Below are 24,240 nucleotides of genomic sequence, written 5' to 3'. Positions count from 1 at the left end.
ATCTGATAATCTATGCACATGCGATGAGACCCATCCTTGTTCTCCACAAACATGATCGGTGCTCCCCAAGGTGAACTGATCAGTCTGATAAACTGCTTGCCTAACAACTCCTGAAGCTAAGAGGACAACTTCTGTATCTCTGGTGGTGCGAGGCGATAGAACGCCTTGGAAATCATCGCCACACCCAAGATTAGATCGATCCTGAACTCCACTTGCCTCATGAGATGATAAGAGGCATGTCGGGTAATTCCTCCAAAAAATACATCTAGAAAGTCTCTGACCACAAACACATCCGTAACCAAAACTCTCTCCTCAACCCGAGTGTCTACCACATAAGCGAGGTAACCCATACATCCTTGCTGAAGATACCGCCGAGCCCTGACAACTGAACAAAAAGCCGAACCAACCCTAGTACCATCTCCATAAATAATCAGTTCTCCCCCACTTGGGGTTCAAACTACCACCTTCTATCTCTCACAGTCGATCATAGCTTTGAATCTGCTCAACCAGTCCATCCCTACAACCACACACATACCCCCATAAGGATGAGAATTAAGTCAATCAGATAAGACACCCCAAATATCTCCAAGGTACAATCCTGAAAACTCTCATCGTAGACATCCCATGTTCATTGGCGATGGAAACTCGCAACGAACACTCCAACTCTCCAAGAGTCATATTGAAACTCCTATTGAAGGACTGAGACACAAAAGACTGACTCGTACCCGAGTAAAAAAACATAAGAGCATGCAAGGAATTCACAAAGAAAGTACCTAGCATATATACAATCATAAACATAAAATAAAATAACATGACAAAAATAATAAACGAGGTCATATTAGTAACAGTGTCAGGCGATGCCTTAGCCTCCTCTACTGTGAGATGAAACGCAAGACCCCTAGCCATCGGGGTCTCAGCCCTTCCATGTCGCCCATATATGATCCTAAGGGTGGTAGGATCCGGTGCCTGCACCAGATTCACAGTAAGCAATGGACAACTGGCGATTACATGGCTAACTTGATCACAATGGGAGCAAATCCTGGTGCTCGGCGGCGAAGCCTGCTGGCGGCAGTCCTTAGCAAAGTGCCCCTCCTTGCCGAAATTATGACATATTGTCGCTGATCGACATACTCTCTTATGAACCTTTCTGCATTTTCCAAAAGTGCGGCCCTTATAACCTTTAGATCGTGAATCAGAAGGCTTAAACCGCTTTGCTGCCGACTATGAGTGAGTTGGGGGTTTGCCTCTTATCTCTCATTTGGGTCTCAATCTCAATCTCCCTACTTCAAGCGATAGATTGCAACTCGGATAAAGAACTGTACCGCTGGGTAGACACAAACTCCCTGATCTATGCCTTGAGCATGCTCAAGTAGCGGGACATCTGAACCTGCTCCAAAGCAGCATACTCGGGGTAGAAAAAGGCTCTCTCTGTAACATCTTGGTGATCTTTGTCACCGACTATGTCATCTGCTTCAACGATATGTACTCCTAGGCTAATATCTCCCTTTCCACCAGCCCTTCGCCCCCAAACAAAGATTCAGAGCGAACTTGACCTTCTGGTCCTCCGGGCACGAACATGTGAAGAAACAACCCTCCACATTAGATAACCACCTCATAGCAATAATAAGATCCTTGACCTTGTCAAACTCCGGGGGCTTCGTGTTACTGAAGTCCCGGTACTAAAATGACCATCTCCCCTGAACCCTCACAATAACAACAACAGCAACAGCCTTGGTCACGGGGACGTATCGCTCATCGAAAAGCCCAATCATCACGATCTTAATAGATCAAAAACCTCTGGGATTGCCTCCCTAACAACCATGATCACCTGAGTGGTGATCATCTCCCGAATGTTATCATCCGTCAATCCTGGTCTCGCCAGGCCTCCTGCTCCTGAGTCCTGATCTAGACCCCTAATGATCGGCATACCGAAACAAACCAGAATATACATTAGAAAAATCACAATGCATACTATTACAAGATTACAGAAGGACCAAACCCTAGGGGTTTGTGGCTTCCTTGCTATACGTACGGGTCATGTGCTTCCAGTAGTATGTGCCTTTACTACCTTCCACGCCTACACATATTTGTCTCAAGGGGTCTTCACGGACCACCCGACCACAAGGCTCTACATATAGGATACACATACATCCTATACATATTCCCTAAAGAGTGGCTAATCTTTCCGCACATTGACCTGCTATAATCTATATTCACTCATGAAACTTCTACTAACTCTACAGCCACTCATGCATGGTAATCATGCATAACATTTGATTCAATAGACAATTGGATACTTGTTTCTACCCTAAGCCCACAACTAGACGAGGAACGTGAAATAAGGCTAAATCGAACATTCTCAGGCTATACAATTTTAATTATGGACAATTATGATGAACACACTAAGCAACCATAGTACTAATGTCCGTTCCATCTAGCATAACAAGAAACTCACCTTGGCTATGAGACATCATATAACATGCAATTAGATCATGAAATTCCTGAAGATCCTTAGCCTACACACTAGCATGTAATTCTATCAATACACACAAGACAAGTATGGGTATCTTAGGGAATCGTTTTCCTTGGCTCCAACTGATTGTACACATCACATCCTTCTTGTCGGTTCTTTTATGATTAAAATTTTTGATAACATTTTGTAGATCCTTAGTTTGAGTCTGGAATCGAAAAAGTGTTTATCCAATTCTCTCAAACCAGGATTCTGATACCAACTTGTAACATCCTAAAAATAATAAAGAAAAATTTCATTTTTAAAACAATTCCAAAATCCATAAGCTATACAATAGCATAGTTTCCAAAACCAAAATATGAATCAGAGTGTCCCAAAATCATAAGTCAATAAAATCCAGGATGATGTGAACAATCAAGCCTTCGCCTTGCCACTGTTCTCTGAAGTACCTGAAACCATAAAAGCAACTATAAGCCAAAGATTAGTGAGTTCCCCCAAAGTACCCCGCACAGCCAAACAAATACACATATTACATGTTGGGTCCACAGTCTCCCGACTAGATTACCCTGTCCTATAGTCTCCCGATTGGTTTGCCCCTCTAGGCCAATGTCTCCCGGCTGGATTGCCACTCTGGCCCACAGTCTTCCGACTGGATTTCCACTCTGACCAACACTATGTCTACATATGCACAAATAAACATATAACCAGCAAGTATAGGAAATCACATAGATCTACTAGTCTAACACATAACTAGTATATATATAGGTAATCATACAGATCTACCAGTCTACACATGTAACCATCATAACATCATCCCATATATCATGATACATAACCTAGTGGGTCGATATTGGTGCCTTCGACTCATAAGTATAGCAATGAAGACTCACCTCACAATCGGAAAGATAACTGAACTAATCAATGCTCCAAATACTATCTCTACAGGTCACCTATACAATAAACAAGGTCCAAATCTCAATCTACTATTCAAACTACCCAAAATGACCTAAAGTAGAACTTGCTCAAAGTTAATGGTTAATGGTCAAAAGTCAATGGTCATGACCAGACCGAGTACACCCTGCATACTCCATCTCTACATCCTATGTAGAGGGTGACTTGCCTTTTACGGGACACTTCTGGGCTACGCGTTGTGTACCCTTAGGTATGCCTCGCATACTCAAGTCAGATTCCAGCTCTTCATTAAGCACTTATTCCCCTAAGACCTTTTATCCAAAACTCATATCTAACCCCAAATAACATCCAAAATCATAATAGTTTCCAACTTTATAACTTTGCATGGCTAGAAAATGCCCTAGACCAAAACCCTAACTTATCACAATATCCTAAGCTCCATAACTCATGAATGGGTGGAAAGAAGGGGCCAAGATAGCATTTTTATGACTATGCACTTAAAAACGTCATAAAAAGCTACTCATAAGGTCTGGAGTAGTTCATACCCATATAGACCAAGAATATGGGAAAAAAGGGACATAAACCTAAAGATAACAAGATCTTATAAGAGATTCATCAAGTTCTGAACTTTATACCTCTTAGGGAAAGCTTAAGATGTGCAAATCCTAGATCTATAATGCTTGAAGCTTTCCAAGCAACACCACAAACTTCTTCTTCCTTCAAAAGCACCCAAAAACACTTTTTAGCTCACAAGGCACAAATATGGAGTTGGGGTTTCAAGGGAGTCGTTTGGAGAAATGGAGGTTGAGAATAGAAGAGGTTTATGGAGGTTAAGGTGTTTAAATAACGCTCAAAACCCCGAATTTAGGGTTTGCACTTTGGCCGAGTACGTCATGCGTACTCTTTAACTACGCCCTATGTAGTTCATTAAAGACTCGAATGAACTTCCCTTCTACGCAACACGTAGATGCTATCTACGCCATACGTAGACTTGAACCTCGCAAAATCTTAAGAATGAAAGAAGGGAATGTTTTACCTGAAATAACCGGGTGTTATAATTCTCCACTACTTAAATCAAACTTTGTCCTCGAAGTCTGATGTTGTGAATTACTTTGGTTAGTGCTCTCACATCTCTGTCTCGGGTTCCTACGTACATTCGGAACCCTTCCATTGCTGCCACTGAACCTTGACTAAAGGTACCACCTTGTTACGCAAGGTCTTCGTCTTCCTATCCAAAATAGCCACCAGTCTCTCCACATAGTTAAGACGCTCATCGACATGAATGTCTTCCATGGGGACTGCAAACGGAATCATCAAACACACTCTTTCGAATCTAAGAAACATGGAAGGTGTTGTGAATCTAACTAAGCTCCTCAGGAAGATCCAGTCGATAGGTTACCCTGCCTACTAGCCACTACTCAAAACGATCCAATAAACCGGGGCCCCAACTTGCCCCTCTTCCTGAAGCATATAACACCCTTCAAGGGTGATACCTTCAGTAAAACCATATCCCCAACCTGGAACTTTATCTCGAATCGTCATCGGTCGACATAACTCTTATGTCGATTCTGGGTTGTCTGTAATCTCTGCCTGATTTTCTAGATAAGATCCATAGTCCGATGGACCACTTCGGTCCTCCCCATGACCCTGTGACCGACCTCACCCTAACACATTGGTGTATGACACTTCCTTCCATAAAGAAGCTTGAAAGGCGGCACACCAATACTAGAATGATAGTTGTTGTTGTAAGAGAGCTTAGCTAAGGGAAGGTAGGAGTCTCAGCTCCCAACGAAATTGATAACGCAAGCCCTCAACATAACCTCGATTGTTTGAATGCTCCGCTCACTCTGTCCATCAGTCTGGGGGTGATAAGCAATGCTAAATGCAGCCTCACACCCAGCTTCTCATTGAACTTCATGCTAAAACCGAGAAGTACATCGTACATCATGGTCGGAGATGATAGAAACAGGCACCCCGTGGTGAGCAATGATCTCACGCACATACACATCGGCCAACTTCTCGCCCGAAGAATTCTCCCGAATGGCGAGAAAGTAGCACTCTTGGTCAACCTGTTGACAATGACCCAAATCACATCAAAACCCTTGCCCGTCCTCAGTTCTTCGTTGGGGATTAGGAACATGAAAGTATCACAAATCTTATACGACGATGATGCCTTTTTTGTTGGATATTGGGAACGTAAAGTATATGAAATCTTGCCCGCATTCTAAGATGTTTTCATGTGTCTTATGGCCTAAAGGTCAACTTCCACAAGTCCCTACTCTTTGGTATTCCCATCTCCGATTTGGAATTACATAGTCGAGTTATAATGTTCGGTTGCTTGAAAGGCTCATTCCTTTTTTCTTACATGAATCGTCCAACGTGCAGGTGCCAAAAATACACGTCCAATCTCTATTTTCAAAAATTAACTCAAGTTGTCCCTAGAAAAGTCATTTTGTTGCACGCTTTGTCCCCTACCTAACATGAAATGATTATATCATAATTTTCTATTTATTTTTTCCTTTTCCTTTTTTTTCATTTATTTTTATTAATTATAACTTTGTGAAAAATGTTGGTCAACAATGTAGTATATCATGTTCCTACCACATGCTACCTCTGACAACCAGCTACATCCGACCACCATCCTACTCTGACCACCAGACACCTCTAACTATCAACGACTTCCGATCATCCCTTATAGCATATCATATCTCAATATATCTTCCATGTCTTCTTTCTAAAAAACTCTGAGAAGAACATCCAACAACCACCATGTTCTACTTTTGACAACCACTTGTAATCCACCCCACCCCACCCAAACCAAACCAAATTTGAATCAAATCTATAAATCATAAAACTCGAAACCTTAAAATCAACCCATAAATCTAAAATCCCAAACGTTAACATCAAACCACATCAAATCGGAAAATTCAACACTACAATTTGAAAAGCCACTTGCATAAGTCGAGCAACGATGATGTATAAATTAAGCACATCTGTGGGTGAGGGTGAGAAGGAGTGGGCTGGAGACCACGATTGGTGAAGAAAGAAGGTTCGCCGGAGGGAGTAGCCATCGATAGTGGGTTCAAACGTGGTGATGGTGGAGTTCAGTGGTAATGCTGGAGTTCAGTGGTAATGGTGTCGTTTAATTGTAATGGGGGAGATTGTGGCTTTGAAAATAACCATGGTTGAGAGAGAGACCCTTGCCTGAAACATGCAGACGAAGCTAGTGGCTTGCGGGGATGATGACAGTGGCTTGGAGGCGATGGCGACAATTACTTGCAGGAGATGAAATCAGTGGTGTGAAAGGATGATGACGATGGTTTGAAGGGGATGACGACGCCCTTAGTTGTACCTGTGGTGGCTGGATTTTAACTTCGTGGGGGAGATGAGGCTGTAGATGAAGATGAAGAAATGGGAAGGAAGATTTAAGGCACTTCTAGGTAAATGGGGTGGGGGCAGGTAAGGGTGATATGTTTAACTGTTTAAAAATTATTAATTATTAAATATAAAAGAATGGTTGGCATTTTTTGTCTTTTTATAAATACAAAATAAACTAGTAAGGGTAACATAGTCATTTTATGTCTGACAAAAGATGAATCGGGTAGATTTAAACTCATTAGTGATGAAATGTGCAAAATTAAACCAAACAAAAGATGGTCTAAATTAATTTTTGAAAATAAGAAGTAAACGTACCATTTGACATCTGCACGAGGACTATTCGTATAAATTACTCTTAAGATTTTATTTTGAGTTTACGATCATAGGTGATATTTAGATGAGAACAAGATAAAATTTTAATTTGAACATTGCAATGTCGAAAACCATGAATAAATAAACATTTTAAAAAATTTAAGTTTTTCTATACAAAACAAAAATCAAGCATTGTATTAAGTTCAAAATTTAATATGTTTTTATAAGTTGTAATAATTTAGAAAATCTTAATTTTGGAAAACTTATAATATAACCAGTCGAAAGAGTTGGTTTCGAGATCTACCTCCTCTACTCTAAATGAGTGTTTGGGATGACTTTTTAAAATAGATTATTAGCTTTTTAGCTTTTCAAAAAGCTAATAAGCTAAAAAAAATGTTTATATATTTAAAAAACGTTTTTTAAAACAATTTTTTGAATAAAAAAAAACAAAGCTTTAAAAAAATGAAAAATCTTAGCTTTTTAATTTTTTAAACCATCCTAATCGTAAAAAACAGTTTTTCTTTTTCAAACATTTTTTAAAATCAGTTTTTTTATTTTTTTTTTATTTTTTATTTTTTATTTAAATCATAAGCCAAACAAGCACTTTAAAAACGTATCATTCCCATCATTCTCACAAGACCCAAACCCCAAACATGCCCTAACTCCCGTTCTCACAAGACCCAAACCCTGACGATCTCTCTACTCTAACTCCTCCGCTCCCCGGAGGCCAAAACACTACCTTCCTTTCTTCGCCGGTGATCTAAGAAACCCTTTGAATTCGACAGGATTTGTTTGTGGTCGCGCGTTCTTCAGTTATTCTGCCCTCAACAAACCCAAACACCCCTGACCCATAGCGATCTATGTAACTCCACTGCCGGAGACCTAAACAGTAAACACCCCCAACCTGCGCAGGTAACTCTCATTCATCTCTCTAGTCCAAGAAATTAACAAGATCGTTGTAAGTTTTCTCTAGGGTTGTTTTTTTTTTTTTTTTTCGGTTAAGATATTGTAATTTCCTTGTCAAATTAAAATTGATGTTTGAATAGGAAATAATCAAAGGTTAATTGCTATGTCTTTAATCTTATTTTGTTGTCTTTCTACTCATTAGGGTTTCTAGCATTACCCTGCCTTTTTCTTCATCTATTCGTTGGCGGTATTTTTGTAAACTCTGATTTTGATTTTTCCAGATGCATTATAATTTAAGAAGGAAACTGCATTTTGTTGGTTTTTCGTTGGGATTCTTGGTTTTATCTGTTTGTTGGGGGTTTTTCTTTCTCATCTTTTCATTCTTATACCTTTTTTTTTATTTATTCTTTATACTACTTTATTTCTCCAGGGTCCAGGGTTTTTTTTTTTTTTTTTTTTTTTTTTTTTTTTTTTTTCTGTAAAAATAAAGTTAATATATGGACATGAAAACTAACTGTATCAGATCAGGATCTTTTAGTCAATAATCTTACCTCGTACAGTATTTCAGTATTCACCGTTTCTGTTTTTGTTAGGTTAAAAAAGAATTTGAACAAAAAGGCAAAAACATGAGACTGAGTGCATGGTTTGGTTAACATTATGGAAGTAGTGAACAATGTTGAAAAAGCCATAGCACATATACAGTTATCCACATCAATGGAAGGTAAGTATTTATCTTTGTTGGGTCCTGTAACTTTTATAATTATTATTATTATTATTTATTTTTTTATTTCAGAGTTCCCACACTGTGTGCAATTTAACTTTCATTTTTCATTTCTTTCTTTTTTGACATGTAACTAAGGTGCTATTTTTGGTAAAAAAATAAAGTTACATTGCACACACTTCAAAAAGAGTAAAGCATGTTGCTATTTACTGTGATTTTCCAAACTTGATATCTGTACGATTTTAATGTCAAAATTAACACATAATAATTTCTTTTGGTAAGACAGGAGAACAACAAATCTTCTCAAAATCATAAAGTTTTTTGATCAGTTTGAGTTTTATTAACAATTCCTCTTAGGCTAATTTTATTAACTTTTTATTTTTTGTTTAATTGTTGGCGGAGTCTCTAGGAGCATTAAGTTTTAGTTACATTTTATTTTAAGTGATAATGCGGTTATTATTATTTGTTATGCGGTTTTCTAACCGCACCACCAAATATAGCATAAAAAAATAACAATATTTGTTTATGCGGTTTGTAAACCGCATTAGAAAACATGAAAAACCACCTTATAAAATATCTAAGTGAAAATCGCAAATCACATCAAAAAATTAAGAACCACTCTATTAAATAATAGCACCAAAAAATACAAAATCCTTCTAAATAATAACACTAAAAAATATAAAACCAACCTAATAAAATACAGCATAAAAAAACAAAACCGCACTATAAAAAATAACATATCATTATAACAAATCATCAATAAACAAAAACATATTATTAAACAATAACAAATCAACATTTTATTTATAATAAAACGCAAAACATTATAATCTTACAAAATTTTTTTCTGACCAACTCGTTCACCATGTCAATTAAACGAGGTACTATTTCTAAGACCATATCTTCAAGTTTACTGGCCAAAGCAAATTTTTTTTTCCAAAACTACAACTAACAAACAAATATTGATATTTAAAATATATATAACTAAATAAAAATACTGATATTTTAAATATATACAAAATACTTACTTTATTTTCTAAATCATGTTGACTGGTCCCAACAAATTTCTTCATATGTTCTAGAGAGAATTTAATTTATGCATTTTTTAAACATCAAAAATATCATATTTACCCAACTTAATTTCTAAATATCATATTTACCCTGTATAAAATTTCTAAATATTATATATTTTCTTTTTAAACATCAAAATATCATATACGCTCTTCTTAAATATCAAAATATCGTATATGTAGTTTTTAAACATCAAAATATCAATGGTAATATCTAAAATATCATCCATATACATGATAATAATCAACAACAACAAAACTAAACAATCAAAATATAAATTCCATAGAGAGGATTGAAGATGAATCTTTTTGTTTGTCAGAAGGGCGACATTCCAACAATTTAGAAGTTCATATTCCATTAGACGTAAGAATGACATGGTTAAAATTTTTAATTATTATAATAATTCTAAGGTATAAAAAATAATTATAAAATATTAAAAACATTATAAAAAAGGACTTGGACAAATATGATATTTTGAAGGTTTATGAAAGATAAAACTGATATTGAGAAATTAAGCTGGGCAGATATGATATTTTGAAGTTTAAAAGGGGCATATATGAAATTCTCTCTATGTTTTATTACTATAAATCCACATTCTGATCCACCTTTTTGTTTGTAGCAATGCATTTAATTCATAATAACTATTTCAAACCATTTGAAATATATTGATAAAAATTAATAGAAAACATACCTTTATTGTTCCCTACTTATTAAATCATCCCTGGAAAACTTTATTAATTAAAGAAGCAAAGAGGTAAAGGCTCTTTTTCTTTTCATTGTTCTTTTTGTAAATTAAAGAATCAAGAATATAACTGCATTTTGCTTTCCGAACATAGGATAAAAAGCACCCGATGCCTACTGCAAAAATAAGAATTATTTAACAAGTAAGCATATATGTGTAGTGTGTATATAAATGTGAACACATTATGGAAAAAAATTACCTCTGTAAATGCGGAGCAAAATAATATTGTTTGCCTTTATGATACGAAAGTACTTCTTTGATATATATATATATATATATATATATATATATATATATATATATATATATATATATAGGGAAGAGTTATATGGAAAATGAATGATTAGGGTAACACATGTTTGAACCAATGAAAACATGACAACACATCACTTCCACAATAACTTCCACAATACATTACTTGTGAAGAAAAAAATGGACACGTGTCATTTGATTATTGGTTCCGGTAGATGTTGCCCTAGTTATTTGTTTTCCATAGAACTCATTCCTATATATATATATATATATATATATATATATATATATATATATATATATATATATATATATATATATATATATATATATATATATATAGAGTAACTTACATTGCAAACCAATGCATGATAACTTAATTAAGCCAATCTCTTAAAAATAGTTGTAACACTAAGATATGAGATGGTAAATTGAACCCTGATGCGATGCCTCTCTTTGGGTGAAAAAATATTAATGGCATTTGCATTCCCAAAAAACCTTGATACTTGAAAATCAAATTGAAAAACAACAGATAGAAACTTAGGTCGTTATTGTTGTACTCTGCTTAAGGAGCCATACACAACTTAGGATCTTCAAATGTATAAAATTTAAGTTCGGGTTTGGTTTTGGATTCAGATTTGAGTTCTGGGTCGGGTTTGGGTTCGATTCCGGCTCGGGTGCATTTAAATCAACTTGTGGTGGATTCATAGACAATATCTAAAAACACAAAACATTAGTACATAGATATGATTATATACAAACATAAAACATCTAAAAACAAACATAATAAATCTAAACACAACAAGCATAAAACAAGTTTTTAACACCAACAATATCAAGTAAACCATCTTGAATATGTTTATTAATTTCATGATGATAAAGAATGTGGTTTTCTTCGAACTAAAATAACAAACAAATTGTTATAATATTAATTTTTTTTTTAACTAAATTAACAAAAAATAAGAATGATTTGGTTGAGTACTTGTGGATGATAAACTGAAGTCGTCGTGATGTCATCTGTATCGAATTGCAATTCGACCCCATTTCTGTGCCATTATTTGACTTGCTATGTGTCTTGTTCACAAGCTACAATACTTTGTAATATTTAAATAAAAATATACTAAAATATATAGTTATATTTAAATTCAAATATACCTTTATTGCATATCTCAACCACTGAACGAGGGTATGCAGAAGATGGTTAACGTATTCAACTTCTTCTGTTCGTGTGGCGACATTCATATAACATGTGCAGGCAAGCTCTCATATATTTCAATGATTTCATCAACCTGAACTTTCACATAACCTTTATTACCGTTTCAGATGTTGACCATGCAATATCATAAGCTACTTTTAATTGGGTATCAACCACATTCACTAGCAAATCACATTCTATCCTAACCTGAAAATCATACAACATCTTTTATAAATATATAATATAAAAACATAACTTTATAATATACATAAATATCTATGTTATGTGGAAATTATAAATATATTATGTCAATAGGTAGATATTCTGTCAACCGTCTATCAGACACACCACTAGATTCATGGAATGTTGGGATCATGTCAACCTGTGGTTTCGTGCTTTGACTATTTTCCACATTCTTAAACAATCCATAGTAAACTTGAGTAGGGCCGATGATATTGGATATTTTTTGTGATCGCCTCCGTGATCGTGTCCCAAAAGTCTAACTAACGGGTCTTTTTTATTTTGAAAATAACTCTCATCGGCCATCATTCTTTTCTCTTTTTGTTCCTATGAAAAAAAAAAAATACTTGGCAAGATATATCTAGTAAAAATCAAAATCTTCATCAAGTAAAAAACATAATTGTTTACCAAAAAATGAAAATCTTCAATTGACCATTGTAGAAGATCATACATATTGGTTTCTTTGTTTTTTATTGTGAAAGCCATTAAATACAGCCTAGACCGTTCATTTTGTATACGATCCAGAAACTTGTATTTTGATACAAGTTGAGGTTATATAATAATAATGATAATAAAAAAAATTAAATAAATAAATAAACAATTAAAACATACACAAAACTCGGGGGTAGTTTTTTGTGCAACAAATCAATCCTATCAGTTTTTATAAAACCATATTTAAGACAAGCATTCAATCATTGACTCATAAAATTTATAACAAGGTATGATTTAAAATTTGATGCAAGCTTCACAACTTTTCTTCTTCATATAATTTTCCCGATCATCAGACTTAGTGTTTCACTGTTTTATAGTTTTGCTTTCGTCTTCATATAATTTTCCTGATCATCAGACTTAATGTTTCACTGTTTTATAATTTCAAAACAAAAGAGGTTAAACATAATAATTAATTAACAAGTTATTTATATTTGTAATAAATTAAAATATAAATACCTTGGTTTCCAACCATAAATCTTTAAAATATGTTTCTTCAAGTTTACCCGTCTTTATATCTATAGAAACTTGTGTCGAACCATAACCATACCAAGAATTAAACCGGTTTGGCATGCCACCGTTTGGAATATTATTGTTATGGAACTTCACTTGATACTTTGCTGGATGAATCTTTGACTTAAATGCACCAATACCGTGTTCACCTCTTTTTCTTGTTTGTACATTTTCCATTTTTACAAACCTAACAATATTGAAAAAAATTAAAAATAAGTTTATCCATAGATAACAGAAGATAGACATTACATAAGGACAACAACCATAATCCAATACAATTGTATATTACATGAATACAAAACCAGAATCTAACATAATGCAGTGAAAAGGATCGATCCAATAAATTGGTAGACCCTATATATGTGGGGCTATATATTACATTTATTAAACGGGAGACGGCCACGTTTATATATTCTAAAGATTCCAAACTATAATATAAAGTAGTAACACTTTTTCACAACAAATCAATACTGTAAAGATTCTAAATTATACGACATGAGACAGTCACGTTCATATCTATTATAAAAGATTCGAAACACCTTTTCACAATAAAACTTTTTGACAACAAATCAATGTATATACACCTTATTCGAGACAACAAATCAATGGATATATATATACCTTATATGACAGAAAACTTAAAAATGACAATGTGACGCGGAGACTTATGGAGCGAATTAGTCTACGTGGATGGCGGAGTTAGTGAATGCTGTCCGATAAGTGTGAGATTTAGTGTCGATTTAGCCGTTTGGGACCACTAAAAACGGGAATTTCCGTCGGCCTGGGCTATGAAGGTATTACAGAGAAAGGTTTACGAATTCGGATATGGAGGTTTCGAGAAGAGAGCTCGCGCGCAATGAAAATATTTGAAAAACAAATGACGAAAATCATAAGAGGGAAAACCTTGGGAACGGTTTAGGTATTTTTTGGGGCGACTAATGTAGGCGAATATTAAAGATATTACAGAAGAAGGGTTTAAGAATTCGGATATCCCCCTACATTAATCGCCCCAAAAAATACCTAAATCGCTCCACAAAGGTTTTCTTCTTATGATTTTCGTCATTTGCCTTACAAATATTTTTCATTGCATGCGAGCTCTTGTCTTGAAACCTTCATATCCGAAATCCTAAACCCTTCCGACGGAAATTCCCGTTTATAGTGGTCCCGGACGGCTAAATCGACGATTAATCTCACATTTATCGGACAACATTCACTAACTCCGCCGTCCACGTCGCCTAATTCGTTCCACAAGTCTCCGCGTCACAATGTCATTTTTGAGTTAGTATATATATACAGTGATTTGTTGTTGTCTCGACCAAGGTGTATATGTATTGATTTGTTGTCAAAAAGTTTTATTGTGAAAAGGTGTTTCGAATCTTTTAGAATATATATGAACGTGACTGTCTCATGTCGTATAGTTTAGAATATTTACAGTATTGATTTATTGTTGTGAAAGTGGTATTGGTGCATTTAAGTCAAAGATTCCTCTAAAAAGTATCAAGTGAAGTTTGATGAAAATAATATTCCAAACGGTGGCATGCCAATGAGGTTGAATTCTTGGTATGGCATGATGGCTCGACATAGGTTTCTATAGATATAGAGACACGTAAACTTGAAGAAACATATTTTAAAGATTTATGGTTGGAACCAATGTATTTATATTTTAATTTATTATAAATATGAATAACTTGTTAATTAATTATTATGTTTAAACTCTTGTTTTAAAATTGTAAAACAGTGGAACATTGAGTCTGATGATCAGGAAAATTTTATGAAGAAGAAAGCTGTGAAGGTTGCATCAACTTTTAAATCATACTTTGTTATAAATTTTATGATCCAAGGATTGAATGACCGTCTTAAATATGGTTTTATAAAACTGATGTATATAATAGGTTCGTTGCACAAAAAAACTACCCCTGAGTTTTTGGTATGTTTTAATTGTTTATTTATTGTTATTGTTATTGTTGTTATTATTATTTTGTTGGTATGTATGAAGGCAAAAAGTGCAAAAGCTAAAGAAAGCAATGACAAAAGAATATTCATTGTGCGCTTAGCACGAAGTGGATGGTAGGGTCTTGAACAAAAAAGACAGTATATGGCCTCAACTTGTATCAAAATACGAGTTTCTGGATCGTATACAAAATGAACGGTTTAGGCTGTATTTAATGGTTTCGCAATAAAAAACAAAAAAACCAATATGTATGATTTTTCTACAAGGGTCAATTGAAGATTTTCATTTTATGGTAAACAATTATGTTTTTCACTTGATGAAGATTTTGATTTTTTACTAAATATATCTTGCCAAGTATTTTTTTTTCATAGGAACAAAAAGAGAAAAGAATGATAGCCGATGTGAGTAATTTTCAAAATAAAAAAGACCCATTAGTTAGACTTTTGGGACACGATCACGGGGGCGATCACAAAGAATATCCAATATCATTGGCCCTACTCAAGTTTACTATGGATTGTTTAAGAATGTGGAAAATAGTCGAAACACGAAACCACATGTTGACATGATCCCAACATTCCATGAATCTAGTTGTTCGTCTGGTGGACGGTTGACAGATGATCCACCTATTGAAGTAATATATTTATAGTTTCCACATAAAAAGGATATTTAATTATATTATATACATATCATGTTTTTATATTATATTTAAAAAAGTTATTGTATGATTTGCAGGTTAGGATAGAATGTGATTTGCTTGTGAATGTGGCTGATACCCAATTGAAAATAGCTTATGATATTGCATGGTCAACATCTGAAATGGTAATACATTCAAAACCTATAAATAAAGGTTGTGTGAAAGTTAAGGTTAATGAAATCATCGAAATATATGAGAACTTGCCTGTGCATGCCGTCACATGAACGGGATAAGTTGAATATGTTAAACATTCGGTTGGGATATGCTATAAAGGTATATTTGTATTTAAGTATAACTATATATTTTAGTATACTTTTATTTATATATTACAAAATATTTTAGCTTGTGAACAAGACACTTAACAAGTCAAATAGTGGCACGAGAATGGGGTCGAATCGTGGTTCGCCACAGATACACGCTGATGACATCACGACGACTTCAGTTTATCATCCACAGGTAGTCGACCAAATCATTATTAATTTTTGTTAATTTAGTTTGATTTTTTTTAATATTATAACAATTTGTATGTTATTTTAGTCTGAGGAAAACCACATTCTTTATCATCATGAAATTAATGAACATATTCAGGGTGGTTTACTTGATATGGTTAGTATTAAAAACTTGTTTCATGCTTGTTGTTTTTAGATTTATTATGTTTATTTTTGGATGTTTTATGTTCGCATATAATCATATCTATGTACTAATGTTTTGTGTTTGTTTTCAAATATTATCTATGAATCCACTACAAGTTGATTTAAATGCACCCCGAGCTGGAGCCGAATTTGAACCCGAACAAAAATCCCAATTCGAAACCGAACCCGAACCTGAATTCTATACACTTGAAGATCCTGAGTTGTTAAAGGGATGCATCGCCGCAAGGTTCAAGATACCTATCATGGTTTTACAACTATTTTTAAGAGATTGACTTTGATTATAGCCTTATGCATTTGAAAGGTTTTAAAACTATTTTTATGATTGGCTTGATATATAACCCAATTCTGATTGTGGTTTTTTTATCCGCTTTGCATTATAAACTTAGATACTAAAAACAATCTGTCGCCCGTTGTTGAACATATCAAATAAATATTTTCGTATCATAAAGGCAAACAATATTTTCTTGTTCCATATATATTTATAGAGGTAAATTTTTTTCTTTCCATAATATGTTCACATACATATATACACTACACTTATACATATACATGCTACACATGTGTTTACTTGTTAAATATATATATATATATATATATATATATATATATATATATATTTTTTTTTTTGCAGTTATTATTGATTCTTATTTTATGAAAACAACGAGGAAAAGAAAAAGGATGATTACCTCTTTGCTTCTTTAATTGAAAAAAATTTCCCGGGGCGATTTAATAAGTGGGAAATGGTAAAAATATGTTTTCTATTAGTTTTTATCAATATATTTCAAGTGGTTTGAAATAGTTATTGTGAATTAAATGCACTGCTACAAACAAAAAGGTGGATGAGAATGTGGATTTATAGTAATAAAACATATGAACGAGTTTGTTGAGAACATAAAAGTTTTGCTTCGGCTGTTAAACTTGAAGATAAGGTCTTAAAATAGTACATTGTTTAACTGATATGGTGAACGGTGGTCGGAAAAGAATTTTTTAAGAATTATAATGTTTTTTGTTTTATTATAACTAAAGTGTAATTAGAAATTGTTGGTTTTTTGTATAATAATGTTTTGTTTAATAGTATGTTTTTGTTTATTGATGATTTCTTATAATGATATGTTATAATGATGATTTGTTTTAATGATATGTTATTTTTGATAGTACGGTTTTGTTATTTTTTTTGGTGCTGTATTTTAATAGGGCGGTTTTGTATTTTTTTGTGGTATTATTTAATAGGGCGGTTTTGTATTTTTTTGTGGTATTATTTAATATAGTAGTTTTGTGTTTTTTGGTGCAATTATTTAATAGGGCGGTTCCAAAGTTTTTGGTGCGATTTGTGATTTTTACTTAGATATTTTATAAGACGGTTTTTCACGTTTTCTAATGCGGTTTACAAACCGCATCAACAAATATTGTTTTTGTTTGATATTATATGTGTTGGCGCGGTTAGAAAACCACATCAACAAATAATAATAATCGCATTATCAAATCTCTTCTATACTAGTGAAAGAAGCTGCGCTGCATGTAGGATCATAAACTCTTTAACTTTTCTAATTACAACAGTTGAAGGATTTTGTTCCTGTTAGATTTATCATGCAAAGATATTGTTCCTAACATAGCATGCTTTTTTAGAAAGTAAACTTCCGTTATCATGGTTTGATGCATAATTATGTAAAGCATGACGATTAGATTTCTCAAGAAAGTTGATTGTATTTTGATCCGAAGTATATATTTGTTTGTGAAATGGCAACATACTTTTGTTGATTTATTTATTACAGCATCCTACTTTTGCTTCTTGTTGTTAGGCACATTGTAATTTTAAAATCTACCAAGTTAACAATGTCCTTTATATACAAAGCATTTTTCATTTTTATAATAGGGGTCAATTTTTGAAAAAATAATGTTCTAATAAGACAAAAACAAAAGTACATAGATGTAGTTAGATTTTTTTAAAGCAGAAGGCACTTAGTAAGAAAAAGTTTAATGTTGTAATGGAGGTAAATGAAATAGGATGTTGTAAACTTGTAACACACAATTAACCGGAAGTTGACTTCACCATATCAAGGATTAGTTATGTTAATTTTAATTAAAAAAATCAGCTTTATCAATAGTAATAAAGTGTGATGTAAGAAACGAGGTTTTTAAGTCGCGCGTTGCGGCGGGAGATTGATAAAAATATAATCATCATACATAGTAAAAATTTAAAGATATAATGTTATAATAAAAAAAAAAAGTGAAATGTTAAAAGAAACTACATAAAAATACATTGCCTCGAATCAAGAAGCATTTTCAACCCTTTTGTGGGTAAAACAACATGAAGGGCAAAACTCTACCTAAAGTTATAAAATTTAAGCAGTTAGCAATTTTTAAGTTGTGTATGGGTAAAATAATAACCTTAAAACAACACCAATACGAAAAATATGTAAAATATTATTGTAACTTAGATGATTTGTTTATTATTATTGTAACTTTTTGCAAATGGTCAAATTCACTAAAATAGAACTTTTTAATAGTACATTATCTTTTCTTTGGGCGAAACAAACTTCAAAACCCATAACATATTTTTGTTTGAAGCACGTTACTTATCTATGGAATTATCTAGAAAAAGAAATAGTTAATCGGGGAAAACACAATACATTTTAAACAGAGTGCTCCTCGTTCCTCTTAGCCATTTCCTAAAGAAAGTATTAGAAGCAAGAGAATGAAAAACAAAAATTAGTTAATTTTACTTGGTAATTGTAAAATCGGTAATTGTCACTTTTAACTTTATAGATCTCAAATTCGGTCATAATATTCTAAGGCACTTACACTTTGACTTCTTCTGTTTACATGATTCAGTGAACTTGATTGTGAACAACAAATAGATAATTGTCACTTTTTAACTTTTAAGAGGTTGCTCCATATCTTGTTGTACAGATAAGAGTTTAGAAAAACATCTTAGACAATGGCATGATATCCTGAAAAGATAGTAATTATCCTACAAATAAGTTCAAAAAACACCTTACATAGAAACTTGCTTCTGTTGACTTGCGTATGCACACCAAATGTTCTACACCTGATGATTTTTGTATTGAATCACCTACACCTGATGTTCTAGTTATGCCACCATGACTTGGTAATCTTGAGAAATATAGTTATTTATTATTTACCAAAGTCAAGCATATGGCCTTGACAAAAAAATATATAAAGCTACAACGTTTCTTGTTTTGTAATCCTTATATAAATATCATCTACAATAACACTCAAGGCTAAAGCCAGATGACAATTAAAAACATACACCATCATATACCCATACTAGGCGAATGCCCGCGCGTTGCGCAAAAGCATCTATATAGTTGAAATCTTTACAAATATATGTTTTTTAAAATATAACAATAATGTTGTTAAATTTGATATAATAATTCGTATACTAAGTTGATATTGTATATTGATTATTTTGAATTATATGATAATATATACATCTATTAAAACTGCATAATTACAATCTTTTGATTGACCTCTACCGCGGGTTATTCATGAATAAAATTAAATATAATATATGGTTTAATATTATTTCTAGTTGTTATTGTTAATTCATTTTTAAAATTTATTTGCTTAACGTTTTAATTTCTATCAGTGTAATTATTTAAAACATCAAATAATTTTTTTTTTTATTTTAAAGATAACAATATAATCATTTATATAGAGTTATTTTTAACTATTGTTATTGTAAGTTATTTTAAGCTACTTATTTCAAAATTTTTAACGATTATAAAAATATCTTTAAGAAATATTTTAATGAATTGATATTACAATTTAGTTTTTGTATTTAGCACTACAATTTATCATTTTTCACTATTCACAAAATATTCTTTAGGTTTTTTTAAGTGGAACTAAAATTTATATTGAAGTTGATCATGTAATGTTATATTTAAATTAACAATTTAAGTATTTTGTCCATACAGTTCAAAAGTTGTAGTTTTAAACCGATAATGGTTTACATACAACATATTAAATCTAATAAATTAAATATAATATGTTAAAATTTAAAGACATAACTTTATAAGTAGAAGTAAAAATATTATTTTAATATTGAAATTTAGTTTATTTTTATTATACTTTAGGTTTGATACTTATTTAAACTTATTAAATAATTTATAATCATTATTAGAAAGACACTATAATTTATCACTTTTAACTATTTACAAAATATTCTTTGGGTTGTTTAAGTTGAACTAAATTTTATATTTAAGTTGATCCTGTAAGGTTATATTTAAATTAACAATTGAAGTATTTTATACAAATTGATCAAAAGTTGTAGCTTTAAAATGATAATGGTTTACATACAACATATTAGACCTATTAAATTAAGTATAGTATTTTAAAAGTTAAAAACAAACTTTATAAGTAGAAGAAAATATAGATTTTTAATATTGAAATTTAGTTTATATATGATTACACTTTAGGTTTTATATTTATTTAACCTTATTAACCAATTTATAATAATTATTAGAAATAAATTGAAAAGTCATGGGAGTTTTAAATGAATGTGGTGAAAATAAAAAATGCATGAGAGTTTCAAATGCATGTGGTTCAAGAAAAAATGCAAGCTTTATAAGTATATAATGATAATGATAATGATAAGCTAATTGTAATTGCTTCCCTTCATGTCTTTCATTTTAGTTAGACATCTCCTACTTGCAATATCATCATATATTGGGTCAACATATAAGGAATCACATGTCTTAAACCCTAAATATATTAGAATAGAACCTGTAACAACATAAATCATATCTTTGTTAAATTGTGAAACAAAGAAATAATCATCAAAATCAAAGAAAACAAAAACGACATAAAGATGGGTTTGTCTTTACCTTCATCAGGGTTATGATACATGAGAGTTAATTCTTCAACGTTTCAACAGTATTCACCAATAGACCACCACATAGTTTCACACGTCTTTCAACAAAATTCAAGGTTAAATAGGCTTAATGTTCCAATTTCAAAGATAATGTTAAAGGGAGAAACAATATACCGTTGAGGCTGATCTCAACATACTACACCAACAATATTAACATCTTTCCTGAGATTCTTAACCTGTAAAAAATGTTGATGAAGTTTTTAGTAACAATAACCAAAAGATAACTCGTGTAAGATATTTGTAGAATGCTAAGTGGATTAAAATTTAAAAGTTATCATTGGATCTATAACTACTTAAAAGTTATCATTCAAAAGTGCATTAAAATCTGAAAATGTCAACAAAAATCAGTAATCAACTGAAAGTTATCATCATATCTAAAATTTTAACCAACAATGCGACTCACCTTGGATAAAGACCCGAATCAAAAGGATCCTTGATAAGAAATCTGATCCATATTAAGCCCCTGTACAAAAAAAAAAAAGAAATCCATTTTGATGATACCTAAAATTCATAATTAAAACTATAAATATCGAAACACAAACTAAACCTTGCGTACTTGAAGTCGGTGAGAGAGAACATACAAAGTTAGAACCTGCACTGCTTTAGTCGGTGATAAGAAAATGAAGCTTGTTAGATATGTGTTCAAAGGGAATGCTTCTTTTAGACATCAAGATCTTGAAACCTTTATTGAACATTGTCACGATGTTTACCTGGTAAAAAAACGATAGACATAAGGTTCCATTAGCAAACACAATATCACTAAGAAAAAGAAAATCAAAATAGACTAATATTTTTGCCAAACGTGTAAAATATATGTATGTTTTTCTTTCTTAGGGATGGAACCATGACTCTTGGATCTTCCATTTACCGGTTAGTACTTCCATTTGGGACGAGTTCAAAGCCGTTAAATATGGGTAGGTTATGTTGGATTTTTTTCCTGATTATGTTAGCTGAAACAACCAAAATTAATGAAGTGAAATTTAATTACCTCCACCCCGTATTTGACATCAAGAATTGCAGGAGTACTCATGTTTAAACCATTCGATTACAACCATTGTTGTCCTTGCTTTAGCAAAAAAAAAAAATCAAGTATTTGACATGATATCCCCCAAACAACATCCACATCATGATCCTAATGAAAAATCAAAAGGAAATACGTAAAAAGTCAAGAATCATGTTGTAACATCCCATTATTTTCTTCTTGTAAAGTCAACCCTAGTCAACCAAAGTCAAACGTGGGTCAACAAAAGTCAACTTAAATCTTATTCTATCTTAAATGGATTGGATTAATGTTTTATAAGTGTCATATGTTTAAGAGGTGAAATCTTGAAGTCTGAAGACCATTCTTTCTTTCCCTTCGGACAGCAGCCTCGCAACCGAGAACATCAGACTTCGGTCATGAACGAGGGCCGCAAACCCTCGGACCGTGAACGACTTCAGACCGCAATCTCGCAAACGAGGTTCACGGCCGTGAACCCTCACAGACACACACACACACACACACACACACACACACACACACATATATATATATATATATATATATATATATATATATATATATATATATATAGACTTCAACCGACTTTTAGCCCATTTCTACACTTTCAAACAGAATTCCAACCTTTTTCTCTCAAGTATCATCAGCCAAAAACCTCTCTCCTTAAGAAAATACTAAATTCATCCTTTCTCATCATATTAAGTATCAATCACTAGTTCTTCATAACATCTAACAAGTATCATTTCTTGATCTTATTATCACTTCAAGAACATCCTTCAATCTTCTTATACTAGGCTGAAATCCATTAATTTCACTAGTTTTCACGAAGAACACGCGAACGAGGCCGTGAACGGCTTCGGACCGCAATCTCGCAAACCGCCTTAGGGCCGCAAACGAGGTTCACGGCCGTGAACCCCTTAGGACCGTGAACCCTCACATATATATAGATTTCAACCGACTTTTATCCCATTTCTACAGTTTCTAACAAAATTCCAACTTTTTTCTCTCAAGTATCATCAGCCAAGAACAACCTATCTCCTTAAGAAAATACTAAATTCATCCTTTCTCATCATATTAAGGATCAATCACTAGTTCTTCATAACATCTAATAGGTATCATTTCTTGATCTTATTATCACTTCAAGAACATCCTTCAATCTTCTTATACTAGGTTGAAATCCATTAATTTCACTAGTTTTCACGAAGAACATGCGAAGAACACCCATCTGAAAACCTTTAAATCTTCTTAGAAACCTTCTTAGGATGAACAAGTGTTCTTCATTCATCAAGAACATAGGGCCATGAACCCTTCATGTTCTTGGGCCGTGAACACCCCTCCTAGTAGTGAACACCATTCAGCCTCCATTTTAGCTTCTAACACTCCTATATGTAGGTTATACTTACAAATTAGTCCAGTTTCTAATCATTCCTATGATTATATTGTGTTAAAATGACATCAAGTCACCAAAAGTATTTCAAGATGTTAAATTCTTGAAATGATTTTATAAACTTATATTTTTTCCTAAAAATCATATATATATATATATATATATATATATATATATATATATATATATATATATATATATATATATGGGCTTAGGACGGATAACTCATTTTATTTCCTTTTCCTTGTTTGGATGTGGGCTTGAAGTATCGGTTATTTGTCCGACTGTCGTTTAAATTTTAGTTATATATATATATATATATATATATATTTGTATATGTATATAAATATAAAAGTTATTTCATTCAATTTCAATACACTTCGTAACATGTCGAGCAAGGGGTTGCATTCATGAACAGTTAGTATCAATTCAGAAAGTACATATAAATTATAATAGGTAT

The 24,240-nt window shown here is 32.6% G+C and overlaps 1 protein-coding gene across 17 annotated transcripts in view; it reads left to right on the top strand.

The window, feature by feature from the left end:
• The first annotated feature begins 7,697 nt into the window (after positions 1–7,697).
• Positions 7,698–24,240, top strand: part of LOC145102068 (uncharacterized) — a 38,234-nt gene continuing 21,691 nt past the window's right edge. For 4 of the 17 annotated variants that reach the window (XR_013706004.1, XR_013706006.1, XR_013706010.1 and 1 more), the window contains exons 1-2: positions 7,698–7,984; positions 8,572–8,699. Coding sequence is in view for 5 of the 17 variants with exons in the window: in XM_079039402.1 (XP_078895528.1) it covers positions 15,715–15,783; positions 15,885–15,971; positions 16,189–16,302; positions 16,384–16,452; positions 16,596–16,604 (348 nt within the window). In the remaining 12 variants the exon portion in view is untranslated. Of the gene's footprint in view, positions 7,985–8,571; positions 8,700–11,111; positions 12,020–14,939; positions 15,784–15,884; positions 16,120–16,188; positions 16,303–16,383; positions 16,453–16,595; positions 17,009–17,997; positions 18,262–22,227; positions 22,308–24,240 lie in introns of those variants that run through there. The other 13 variants (XR_013706007.1, XR_013706008.1, XM_079039402.1 and 10 more) reach the window with 12 other exon arrangements.

The sequence above is a fragment of the Lactuca serriola genome, chromosome 4, assembly GCF_051521515.1.
Source record: "Lactuca serriola cultivar US96UC23 chromosome 4, Lser_US96UC23_V15, whole genome shotgun sequence".
Taxonomy (NCBI): Eukaryota; Viridiplantae; Streptophyta; class Magnoliopsida; order Asterales; family Asteraceae; genus Lactuca; species Lactuca serriola.
Note: the sequence above shows the minus strand (reverse complement) of the source record. Positions and strands in the feature narration are given on the sequence as shown.